General features: G+C 38.4%; 1 protein-coding gene across 6 annotated transcripts in view; it reads right to left on the bottom strand.

The window, feature by feature from the left end:
* Positions 1–4132: 4132 nt before the first annotated feature.
* lrrfip1b (leucine rich repeat (in FLII) interacting protein 1b) overlaps positions 4133–13475 on the bottom strand; it is a 23525-nt gene continuing 14182 nt past the window's right edge. For 4 of the 6 annotated variants that reach the window (XM_005748537.2, XM_005748538.2, XM_013914788.1 and 1 more), the window contains 4 exons: positions 13131–13223; positions 12883–12975; positions 11432–11570; positions 8388–10475 (listed from right to left, as the gene is read on the bottom strand). In XM_005748537.2, the coding sequence (XP_005748594.1) occupies positions 8986–10475; positions 11432–11570; positions 12883–12975; positions 13131–13223 (1815 nt within the window). In that variant the 3' untranslated portion in view covers positions 8388–8985. Of the gene's footprint in view, positions 6140–6273; positions 6379–6985; positions 7066–7296; positions 7415–7516; positions 7567–8387; positions 10476–11431; positions 11571–12882; positions 12976–13130; positions 13224–13475 lie in introns of those variants that run through there. The other 2 variants (XM_005748541.2, XM_005748540.2) reach the window with 2 other exon arrangements.

Here is a 13475-nt window from a genome sequence, read left to right as displayed (position 1 = left end):
ATAGGAAGAAGACTGCAGAATATTCTGGAACCCATGGCCCAGGTAAGAAAGAATTTTAATTTGTGTCTACAGTTTAGAGAAAATAATAATTTTAACAAAATGCTGCTTGTCACCCTTTGCCAGGATGATGTTGATCTTGTGCGTGAATGTATTATCAAGGGGCTCTGCGTGTACCTCAACGAAGACCCCAGCAATTTAATGACAGAACATGTGGTAAGTGTTATTATAGAAGGTCATTTTATTGAAAATAAATGTGGTTGCTTCATGAACTAAACCCCCCCCCTCCCAAAACTTAAAAATCTAAAATCTCTTACCCCTTGGCTGAAAAAGGCTTTTATTGCCACAATGACGCGTGGACAACTGAACAACAAAGTCATGTAGGACTGTCAAATTCATCCCATTGGTGCAGCTAAAAAGATTTTGAATCTCAGTGACCTTGACCTCTCGGATTTTGAAAATGATCTAAGATTTTCAAAATTGTGCCACAGGTGTATCTGCTGGTGACAGTGGGATACCACTGGCGGCCCCTAGTTTGTATGTCTTTTTTAATTCTAAAATGAATAGACATATCTGAAAATGATTAGACTATATTTAGCTATGACATCTTGTTTTATCTACATGCTGACATGCCACAATTTCACTTTTTAATGGACATATTTAATAAATATGTCCTCCCACCATCCAAAGACATGTAGTTTGTGGGGATAGGTTAATTGGATAATCCAAATTGCCACTAGGTGTGAATGTGAGTATGAATGGTTGTCTGTCCTTGTGTGTTAGCCCTGCGACAGACTGGCGACCTGTCCAGGGTGTACCCCGCCTCTCGCCCTATGACAGCTGGGATTGGCTCCAGCACCCCCCGCGACCCTGAAAAAGATAAGCCCAAGCGAATGGATGGATGATGGATGGATATTTAATAAATATTGGGACCACCTTATTTATTAGACAAAATACTGTATGGCCTGGAAGTGTTTATAAAAAAAAATATTTATGAAATACTTGGATCCAGCTAATGTCTTTGTTTTGGATCATAGTTTAGTACAGTTCAGATGCTAGTATCTCTACAGTTATTGCTTTTGACAAAATTAACATAATAACCAAAAACCAGACTAAATCGACAAGCTTGTTTTGTGTCAGTCACTTTGTAAAAATACTGCTTTATTCAGCGTCCTTTCTAAACTATGGCAAAATGTAGTTATCTACTAATAAATGGGTTGAACGTCACCTTAGCCAAGGGAGAAAGAGATACAGAGAATTGTCTATATGGGTTAGAGAAGATATTATGTTTAGGTGTTTTACTTTTTTCCCCCTTCTACATGCATTAGGACCACGTGTTCTCTGAACACCTCTTCAGAGAATGAAGAGGTGTTCATAGTTGAACACCTCTTCATTCTCTGACAGTATTCTGCTTCTTTGCAATGACCAGTGTTCTGTTGAATTTAATTTTGGGAATGTGTATTTTCCAGGCCACAGATGAAGGAGTTATCCAACAATCTATTGAGGAAACAACCATGGGAATCTACATCATAAAGTCAAGAGATGCCAGTGACAGCCCTGAGGACATTGGGATAGTCCTTGAAGGCCAGAGTCTTGCAGGATTTGGATAACTGTGCCCTAGCAGCTGCTATGCTATTTGGATTAATGTACACTTTGAACCTGACCTACCCACCAGAACTGATGTATACCTTCGAGGTATTCCAGAAACTGGTTATGGAGCTCGAAGGGAACAGCCTTTCAAAGAAGGCCCTGGTTCTTAAGAACAGACTGTACGAGTGAACAGTTATGACATGGAAACTATATGTCTACCTCTCTGAATATGTTCCATTGATTCTTTTTTGCCAACACTGGCAAAATTACAGTATATAGTGAAACTGATTTTTCTCACAATTTTATAGGTTTTTACTGGTAGGAGCAACTTTCACTTTTAACTTTGGGGCCATCATTACTATAGCATTCAATGTTCATTTTTCAATCCATACTCTTTTGAGGAATAGTTTGTACTCTAGTGTTTTTTCTTGTTTTGTTTTTTTTGGTTTGTTTGTATTTCTCTAGACCCCAGCTGGGTCTAGACTGGGTCTAGAGAGTATTTTAAATTCAGGGAATTTAAAATAGAAAGTAGCTCGTCCACAGAAGGACTGGTAGCTCCCCTTACGATAAGGGTTCAGATCGCGCGAACAGGTGTGAAATGTGTGTGTTTAGTTAGTTAGTTTGTTTGCTTGTTTTAATCAATTTTAAATCATGCTTTTTATTTGTTTTTGTTTCTAATGTCTCTGTAAAGCACTTTGAATCACCTTGTTGTTGAATTGTGCTATACAAATAAATCTGCCTTGCCTTGCCTTGCCTTGTCATCACATTGAGGCTGAGTGTGCCACACTTTCTGCTTCTGCACAAAAATTTTCAATCAAGGTGTATTGCCACTGACATTGCATGTAATTGCCAACTCAGTCCCATTCAATTGTAAAATGATCGTTGCATCATTGCCGTCACCAAAGTCATTTTGAAGCTGGTAACTGCTCTCAGGTCAAAAGCCTGAAGTAATTGAAGCAGCTGTTTAGAAGGCATACAATTTTTAAGTTCATTGGACATGGTTACAGTAATTTTGGTTATGTTGTGATGTCCAACCACTGTTTTGTTTTGTTTGTTAGTATAAGTTATTGTGATGTTTTACTTATAGAAGGAAGCCAAAACGAATCATATTTTAGGGCTCTTGGTTTTGTGTTTGAAAATGTTATTTTCGTCACATTTTAATATTTGCATTCCTGTTGCCATATTGCCTTAAGGCTCTTACATTTAAAAAAAAGAAAAAAAAATACCTGAGGAATTCTCACCTTTTACCTTTGGGCCAGTATTCCTAGAAAATTCAGCGTTAACATTTTCATAGGCCCTAGAATGTTGAATTCAGGATCCAGCAGTTGTTTGTGTGTGGTACATTTTGGAAGAGATGCATTCAGATGACTCATGTATAATCTGAACTGCTGTTACAACTTCCAATTGTATACTGTTTTGAAAAATACAAGTCATTGTTAAAAAATGTTTTGCTTGTTGGTTTGATTGAAAGCAAAATATACAGTACATAATCTGTGTGTGTGTGTGTGTATATAGCATAAAATGATCTTGTCAATCTAACACATGGTAGTCAAATACAATTAACATAAAAGAACTCTTTACATTTTACATAACCAGTTAATGTCTGATAAACAAGTAGCGTCTATAAATATTTGACATGACTGAAAAGGATACAAACAACATGAAAAAATCATGTTCATGTTACAAAAAATTTGTGTGCAGTTATAACATGAAAAAATAAGGTTGACAAAACATAACTTAATTGCGTGCAACCGATTACAATAATTTTTTTTATGTTTATCCCACTGATTATTTTTTTCAGTGTATCCCAGGCTGCTCCAGTCTGCATGCCAAGTATCCTTGGGCAAGATACTAATCATCGGAGTGTGAATGTGTATGAATGTTAGATACTAAGCACTTAAGAGCTTAGAAGAGGTGCTGGTGTGAATGAATTAGTTGTATAAAGCGCTTTGAGTGCTCAAACAGAGTAGAAAAGCGCTATATAAGAACAAGTCCATTTACATGGTGCGACTCTCCATTCAATGGCTCTGGTAAATATTTTAGAGAGTCACCTGTCATGTCTGCAAGTAACCAGTTGTCAGCAGCAAAGTGATGTGCAATGACCAAATCACTTTTCGTGGACGCAGCTTTAGAAATAAGAATGTAAACATGATTGCTCATGTGCTTCTGATGCGCAAGTCCATAACATGCAACTGTTCCAATTAGACTGTTTGTCATTTTAACTGAATTTTATCGAAGCATACCCAAAACAGAGTCCACTGAGACAGTTCAGGTGGCCGACCCGGAGGCCGACGACAGAGACGGAACAGGTCCGGAGGCCAGCCGTGGGGAGGGCAGCGGCGCCGACAAAACCGGTCCGGAGTCCACCTGCGCCGGCAAAGAAGTCCAGTCAGCGGCCTGTCCATTAGTGTTATGAGTCACCTTACAGTGAGATGACAAACAGCAGAAGGTCACGTCCCTCAAGCCAATCCAGTTTAGTACTACAGGCAAGGATGGTGGATTTTAACTGAGAAGGCTTGTTCATTCACAGAAACCACAAACACAATGAGATATTGCATGAGTTTAATTGAATACTCCATCACACTGATCAATAAAATCAATAAAACCCCACTGACTGATATATTGACACCCCGCATCCTAATCAATAGGACAGCCGATACAATAAAATAGATGAAAGTTTCCCCAAACATGAGATAAAATATTGCACACTGAATGATCAGGATCAGCTTGTATTGATGATTTCTGCTCAGCAGGCAGCGACCCGTACATTCACAAAAACATCAGAGATTATTGATTATCAGATTAACACTTGAAGAGTTTGATCCAAACATCCTTCAACACCCAGAGAGACAAACATAGGTGCTGCCGTAGAAAATCCCTCTCACTGGATCAAAACAGCAATTCAAACTCTTCATTCATTCATTCATTACATTTACAAGCTGGTGATTTAACATCCCATGTGCCAAGAAAAGTCCTAAAACCCAACACAGAGACACAAGAGGACCTCCTCCACTGTGGCCACACCTCCTTCTGTTGCCTGGTTCCATCAATAAAATATACTGGGTGGGGCTGGGCACTGCTATCTGGGTTAGGTTCCTGTCCAGTCTCTGAGGGAAACTGCGCCCCCAAGTATTGGAGAAGAGGTAGTGCCACACTGCACACAGATGGATGCTGATGAGGCAGATGTAGAGTTTGTTTTAACACACCTGGAGGGCCAGGTGGGCGATGTTTACCCACACTGGGACACCACGACTGCAGCTCTGATGGTTTTTAATGTGCATTAGGAGCGTCAGAGGGTAAAAACACAGATAAATGGTCACATTCTGTTTGCTTAGTTTTGTTTTTAAGTCTGCACATTCTGTAATGTGACCTTTAGATATTGGATAATAGCTAAATAAATACAAAATCAGGGGAGAGGTTGGATATGATGATAAAACACTGAATTTGGGGCGATTTCATAGGCACTTTCCTGCTTCAGCTCTTGTTTAAAAATGCTCATGAAAACTTTACCCTATAATATATGGACTACTGAAACATATTTTGTTCAAGGCAACCTATATATTGTGAGAAGATGTGCTGCAGTCATGCCGCATAAATATATTTGGTTTGGTTTTGTTCCAACAGACCTCACTAACATGAACAAGAACATTTTTCAAAAGCCACAACTATTCATATATATCTATTTGAGGCTGCTTAAGGTTGAGGCTTTCCTAAAAAGAAAAGGAAAAACAATAAAATACTGAGTACAGGTAGCATTGCTCAGCCTTTAGGGATTGATAAAAGCACAGTGAGGCTGGTGACTAAATAAATCACTTCCAGTCACTGACTAAACTGTCCACAAGCATTGAAAAGTGATCACTCCTTTTTCATCACCTATCATGTGTAAACTATTTGATGAAAGACTGGATATGGACTTCCATGTCCACAGATAATGCTCGATATGGGATTGTTTAAGCAAGATAACCATGGATGTACTATGAAGCTTCTACAAATGGCTCCAGTAAAGACATACTGAGTGGAACCAGAATTTCTTAGCTTCTGCTGGGGCGTAAAGAGTGTTGAGCCAACATGATGATTTTTGCTCTAACCTCTGGAACTAAAATACGTGGATGTTGAACTAGAATACATTGCTTTAATGCAGTGGAGGTTTTTGTGTCTCCTGGCTCGATCTGCTCTGTTTTTTTGTCCTCTGAGGCTTGATGGATGGACAATGCTACAGTCTGAAGTCCGATGTGGTAAATCCTGCCATGACTATGGATGGCATGTGTTCACAGAGCTACATTAAAGATCACATTTCATTTTCTCAGATTCGGGTTTTGGTTTGTTTTCACTGCCTCAGCAAACTCCACATATCTGGTGCTTATTTAGAGTAAAATCAAGCACTCGCAAAGACATTCTGTTCAGGTCTGATTGTCTCTGGAGATGAAGATGGGAAGAGCAATCACTGCTGGGCTAGCAGGGCATTACGGTTGGCCTTCATCTTCTCCAGGCGCTTGGAGAGGTGGCTGTTACTGGCCTCCAGCTCATCAATCCGATCCAGAGCTGAGCGGAGCTGCGAGAGACATAGAAACAATAAATGTTCCTTAGTGCTCACATAGAAAACAGTGAAGACAGAATACATGCCCAAGAAACCAGAAAACACAAAGCAAGGAAAGTCAACTCCCAGACAGAAGGTGGTGCTCTCACCTCTCTCTGCAGCTTTCGTTTCTCTACCTTTAGCTCATCTTCGATCTTCTCTGCATTCTCCGACGCCCCTTTATAGCGACTCACCTGACCCTCCAGACGGATTACCTGAGGACATCAACAGCAACATGAACCGTCTTATTTAAGGCAGATAAAGTTTCAAACTTCTTGATGAAGTCAGATGAAAGTGGACTTTTAGGGAGGGAGTGAGTACAACTAAACAGATTGAAAGTTTTGTTGTGTTTCCTGGCCAAGCTACAAGAAAGACCTACAGGAGCTTTTATGACATCCCACACATCTTGACTGATCCCCTCATCGCAGCTATAACAGCTCCTGCTCTTTTGGGAAGGCTTATGGTCAGACAATGATGTTTTGACATTTGCAGTCTCCATTTTACTTCATATCAAAGGTATGTGATGGAGCAGATATTAGGGCTGTGTGCAGGGCGGTTAATTTCTTCCACAGCAAACTCATTCATTCTAGCTTTTATGTACCTCACTTTGTGCACAGTGGCACAGAGTGCTAGAAGAGAAAAGGACCTTCCCCAAAACGGTTCACGCAAAGCTGGAAGTAGAGAATTTTCCAAAATGTGACAGTAAGACTTCTGTCCATGCAGTGCACCTATGATAAAGGTGCTCCAAAGATTTATCTTGTTTGAATATTTCTGAGATTGAACCCATTTGGGAAGGAAACACTTAAGCATGTCAGTACTTACATTTTGTTCAAGCGTGGTGACTTCCTGTTCAGATTTCACTAATTTGAATTTAAGGTCACTGATTTGTCTGTTGGCATCTCCTACAGAAAAGAAAATCAAACGAACAAAGAAACTTAATGATCATTTTAATTATTATGTAATTTTACTGACAACGAATCCACAGAAATTTCACAAATCCAATGTACATTTTGTGAATACTACAACAACGACAAAACTAAACAGAAAACATGAAACTGAAGAATGGCAAGGGGTAGATGAGGAAGATTAAACAGGATGAAAGATTAAAAAGGATGAAAATGATGAAGACTCACTCTGCAGTTCTAGCAGATGAGAGTCCATCCCGTTCTCCAGACCATCGTTTTCTGTATTCTGAACTCCTTCTGTGATGATCTTCTGTCTCTGATCCAGCTGAGACTGCAGTAGCCTCACCTGTTCACACATTCAGAAGCACATTTCATATACTTGGCTAACATCGGATTAAACAAATCTGCAGTGGAGGTGCTTTCCAACTTTATAATACAGGCAACTCACCTGATCCTGTAAACTCTCTCTTTCTTCAAAAAGTTTTTTCAGCCGAAACTCTGAAACAGCAGAAAAAAATAAGTCCAGGAAACAGTCATATTATTCTAGCCTGAATTCTCTTATGGTTTAACCTTGAATTAAACATCAAACACTGATTCGGCACATCTGCCTTTCATTATAGCTTGATTGTGAGCAGAGTGCCCCTTTAATTGTGTTGGAACAGATCTGTGCCAATCCTTCCCGAGAACATTATGAGTGACGCATTATGTGAGAATAATAATAAATCCTGTAAATGGAAGTTAAAAGCTCCATTAAGTAAAGTCCTTTGACTAGTTGTGGTTTTTCAAACACACTTTGCATGTGTTGTGTCTGAGCAGCTGAAACATGATAGAAAATATAAAAGGACCCAATGTGGATCTCTCAATTTACCGGTCGATCTACGTCCCTACCCTCACCTATGGCCACGAGCTGTGGGCAGTGACCGAAAGAACGAGATCGCGGATACAAGCGGCAGAAATGAGCTTCCTCTGAAGGGTGGCTGGCCTCTCCCTTAGAGATAGGGTGAGAAGTTCGGCCATCCGGGAGGGGCTCAGAGTATAGCAGCTGCTGCTCCACATCGAAAGGAGCCAGCTGAGGTGGTTCGGGCATCTGACAAGGATGCCCCCTGGGCGCCTCCGGGTGAGGTGTTCCAGGCATGTCCCACCGGGAGGAGGCCCCGGGGCAGACCCAGGACATGCTGGAGAGATTATATCTCTCGGCTAGCCTGGGAACGCCTTGGTATTCCCCCGGATAAGCTGGAGGAGGTGGCTGGGGAGAGGGAGGTCTGGGCCTCTTTGCTTAGGCTGCTGCCCCCGCGACCCGGCCCCGGACAAAGCGGATGAAGATGGATGGATGGATGGATGGATGGATGTGGATCCTTGAAAAGCTAATCAAAAACTCTGACTCTGAAGTTATCAGTTCTTTAAGTTCTTTAAGTGTACTGGGCACCAATTTGAAGCCTTTCTGCTTTCTCAAGCCAAAAATTACTTAATAAAACTTTACATTTATTCATGATAGAAAATTTCAAATGTAAAATACAGACAAATATTCTTTTCAAACAAGTGCATTTTATTAATCTGAAAAAAAAAAATTAAAAATACCATCAACCCATTTAAACAGAAATAAACTATTGATTTCATGTAGTTGTTTTGATGCCAAATTCATGGCAGTTAAAGTTTACAGCTGCTTACCCTTGTACAGTGTTGCAATTAACTGTCAAGAAAACAATTTCCAAGCAGTCAGCTTATTAAAACATGTCAGTAAAGAACATATTTATAGGTGAATGGTTTAAATATTCACTTTATTTATTTGATCAGTTCAAATACTTAAGTACTGATAACAGTACTGATGCTTCATTGATATTTCAAAGTCTAATAATTTAGAATCTAAAGCTCCAACACCGTGACTACCAAATCATTATTTCCTTCATTCTTGTGATTTTAGGAAATGCTGCACTCAGATTTTTTATTTTTCCTGCAGTCTGAACATGACTCTCTCTGTCTTCTGTGGCATTTCATGCTTCCAACTTCAGCAAGAGCCTCCATTTCCATCTGCTGGCCATCCTCGTTGATCTCCTCACAACTGTCAGTGTCTCCGACCAACTCCTTTGAATTTTTGGCAGCTACTACATGACAGCTTTGACTCTTGAATCTCTTTGAACTTGTTGACGAACCCAGATTTGACCCAGACACCTTTGCTGTGGCCTCTTCAGGTTTAGTGAAGTAGGAGTCGATAAAAACAAAAGGCTCTGAGCAACTTGTTACAGTTGTTTCATCTATATCAGCAGGATTTCCTCCAAACAATTCTACCACTTCCATTTCATGGGTTTTAGACATGATCCTTTGTGCCTTTAGGTCAGCATTCATAGGACGATCCAGATTATCTGCAGACAGTTTACTTGTGGAGGCTACTTCCAACATCCTTGAAGCTGAATGGTCTCTCAGTAGGCCTAAAGGTCTGGTCAGACATTTTTCCACATGTTTATTAAGTGTAGGATCCATCATGTGGCCAGTTTGCTCTTTGTTGTGCTGACTAGGCTTGTTCTTTAATATATTTTCCACATCTGAAGTCCACTTTTGAAGAGATCCCAGGATTTCTGAGAAGATTTGCGAGATTTCAACTACAAAAACTTGATTTCCAGCAAATCCTTGGTGGATATTTTGAGTCATCTTTTCCAAACCAGCACAGATGTCCAGTGGGGCAAATGATGTTGATGTTTGAATGTTACGTTCTGCACATTTGGAGGAACTATGTCTAGCTGGTTCATGAATCCTCTGGTCTTTAAGTTCTTCGGGTGATTGAGCTGTTTCATGAAATGTGTCTTTGTCCACCTGAACCTTTTCCACACTACCAGAAACATCACAATTGTGACTTGATACACTAAGCAGTACCACTTTGCTATCCTGAATGACATGTTCAGTAGGATGATGAAAACGGTTTGATTTGAGAACAGGTGAAACAACCTCAGGGCATTTTTCTGAATTTTCCTGAGTTTTGCTGATCTGTTCACTAAAGGAGTGTGTCTCTTCTGTTGGATCCTGGTTTGCTGGTGCCGTTGAAACCAGCCCAAATTCATTTTTAGGTTTGGTTGCCATTTTTGGTTCATATATCTTACAAGCAGCCCCTGGCCTTTCTTTATTCATATGTAGTTTGGCTCCTTTCTTTCTATGTAGAAGACGTCCATGTTGCCTGCTCTGGATTTTCTTGATTCTCTTGGGTCTTGGTTGCTTGGTTCTTGCAGCCTCGTTTCCTCCTAGATGTTTGTCAGCTGTGTTTTGTCTTTCTATAGGCTGTTTGATCAACTTGCTTTTGCTGATGGTGGAAATGTCATTCAATGACTTTGACCGTTTAAGAACCTTCCAGAGGTAGTTTTTCTTGTTGTTCTCAGGTGGTCTGTTGCCTTCTTTTGTCTCCCACTCTTTAGTTTTTCCTGAAAGACCAGGAAGAAACATTGGAGGACCAAACACAGCTGACTCTTAGAGAAGTAAAACATAAATTAACTGTCTAGAAGAGAATTAACTGGCTTGTGGTGATGAAGGAAGAAGGCGATCAGAGGGATTAAACGTCAATTCTTGAATTAATCTTCTGTAGCACGAACTCGAAGAGCTGATTTTAAAAATCCAGATACGATGCTGAAGCGATTGAAATCATTTGAGATTTTTATCAAAATTAAAGAAAGATTACACAAGCATATGTTTGTTAGAGACTCATTCAGACATGCACATCATGCGATATTAAAAAAAGGGAAACAAAAACAAACAAAAAAAGAAAATGGTTCAGTAAAGTAAAAGGAGATGAAACATTACAAAAATAAAATTACCAATGCCAAGTGAAAATAAACTACTCCAGTTTTATGCTAACATATCTCAAAATTCCATATGTCATATTCCTGCTTCAAACTTGTGTAACTAATAATAATGACTTAAAATATAACAAATTTTTTAAAGTCAGAATTGTAATTTACAAACGAATATCCTGAATAAAAATATGTACTCTTGATTTTAAAAATGAACACACTGAATTACACCTTTTAAAACATTGTAGCAATTCCGACAATTATAATTTCAAAATGTTAACATTAAACATAAATGTTGTGGTATTAAAACTATAATATGACGTTGATAAGTTAATGCTTTATTTGCATTCACATTAACTACTGTAAAGTTAGCACCTATTCTTCTACATGTACACTTACATAATCATAAAATATAAGTTGGACATACGTCAAAAAAGATAAAAGAATAAAAACAATAACAATAAAATAATTAATATTTATAATAAATGTATAAATAATTAAAGGAATAAAAAAGTCAAAAAAAATAAACAAACCCCCACCCCCCACCCAAACACTTATATATTCTTATGAAAGGTTTATTTGGGTCTTACCAAGCATGTTCTCTCTGCCACCTTGAGGAGACTCCTGAGCCAGTCGAGAGGCAGATTCTGCACTTATATCGTCCTCGTTCCCACCGAGTTCCGCATCCCCATTGGTGGTAATGTCAGGAGAGATGGTTACCCCATTTTTCTGTCCAGCAGAAATTCATAAAATCAGTAATCAGTCAACAACATAATCAATACCAGTCGCCCTCTGTGTGTGAACGTTGGTTCTTGTATTTAGTCAGAAAGCCTACAGTTCAATTTTAAAAATCTTAAACAGCTTCACATTAACTGTCCTGTGACAGTTAACAGATGTCACGATGTATTTGCGTAAGATTTAGAAACTTGCTATAAAATTTTAAAACACAGCAAACTAAAATAAATATTCTAATAACATAAACCCCCTTTTTAAATGCTTTAAAAGGAATACCGTAATTTTACTAAAGAAAATAATGAAAGTTTTAGAGAATAAATTCTAAATTAGTTAAATTTTTCAAAAAGTTAGTTTAAAAGATTCTGATAAATGTAGAAAAGAGTTTAGATACTGACACAGTTTCAAAAGGAATGAGCGCCGACTTTCCCTCCAAGAAAAGCAAACAAACAAACAAACAAAAAACCCTAAAAAAAACTTTTTTGCAAGTATAAACTTAAGTGGTTAAAGTGCAGAGAGAATAATCTGTAATTTAGCAAAACATGTTTCAAAATAAACTTTCACATTTAGAGGCACAAATTGAAATGTTAAGAAAGTTATAAACTTTATATAAAATTAAATAATTTGACCTTAATATCAATAAAGTTGAAATGTTAGTTATAAAAGTATGATAGAATAGGTTTAATTTTAACAATATAATTTATGCTAAAATGGACCATGGCATCAAAGCTTTTCACTTTCATGTAAATATATGTATTCATTTGAATTTATTTAGATAAAAAAAAATTAGAAACATTAAACAATTTTATCAATTAAAAATTAGTTTTAAAGGAGTAAAGAAGCAATTTTGCAGAAACCCCCCCCACTGAAAATTAAAAGTTTCATTAGAACTCTATATGTCCCATTTATTTACCACAGAACAGAGAAATAACAGTAATAAAAATATAAAACATGAGGGATCTAAAAAGTTAATTTGTATAATAAAGCTGTAACTTGACAAAAAAGGGCAAATTTATAAAGGTTTATCAGATTAACAAGTCTTTAACAGATTTAGATACCTACATTTTTTTTTTAATTGACACAAGGTTCATTACAATAAGAACAAAATTTAACAATTAATCTTTTGTAAGTGCAATGCATGAGATTTTAGGTGAAATGAAACTCAAAAGGTTTTTCAGATTGTTTTTTTAAAAGAAGGTTTTTACATGTTAGTTTATGGAACTAATGCTCAGTTTTAAAATGCTAAACTGATGAAATCAGATGTATTCTCAACCCTGAGCTCTTGCTGCTGCTCTTCAGAGTTTGATACCTTTAGTAAATCTCGCAGTCGAACCACCTCGTCTCTGAGCCGGTCACGCTCAATGCAAACAATGTCCAAGATTTCTCTGTGCCGTTCCAACGCCTGAGCGACAACGAGCGGGGAGGAGAGGAAAGAAGTAAGCAAGTAAGGAAGAAAGAAAAGAGTTAGTGAGGGAAAGAAAAGTAAAACCCTAAGAAAGAAGAAGTGAAGCTTCAGACTTAAGTTTGAAAATCGTATAGCACTGAATGAAACCATACCCCGATTTTTTTGTCTTTCCACTGCAGCGCCTCCTGCAGGTCAGAAACTTCCTGACAGTAACTGCTGCTCTTCAAACGCAGGTCAGCCACTTCCTGTTCACCATAGACCCAGACGAGGGCAGCAGAAAGCAGTAAAAATGAGTAAAGAGCAGAAGAAGGCGGAAGGAAAGAAAGAAAAAGAGGAGGAATAGGACGGCCACACAGCCCAGACAAGCACCTAGACGGCCCAGTCAACCGTCAACACAAACCGTCATACGAGTTTTCTAATGAGCAGGCGTATGTGTGTGTGTGTGTGTGTGTGTGCATGTATATGTATATATACACATACATACATATATATATATA

This window comes from Pundamilia nyererei, unplaced genomic scaffold (genome assembly GCF_000239375.1).
Source record: "Pundamilia nyererei isolate P.nyererei 1_Seehausen unplaced genomic scaffold, PunNye1.0 scaffold00224, whole genome shotgun sequence".
Taxonomy (NCBI): domain Eukaryota; kingdom Metazoa; phylum Chordata; class Actinopteri; order Cichliformes; family Cichlidae; genus Pundamilia; species Pundamilia nyererei.
The sequence above is the reverse complement of the archived record's forward strand: the minus strand, read 5'-3'. Positions and strand labels throughout refer to the sequence as shown.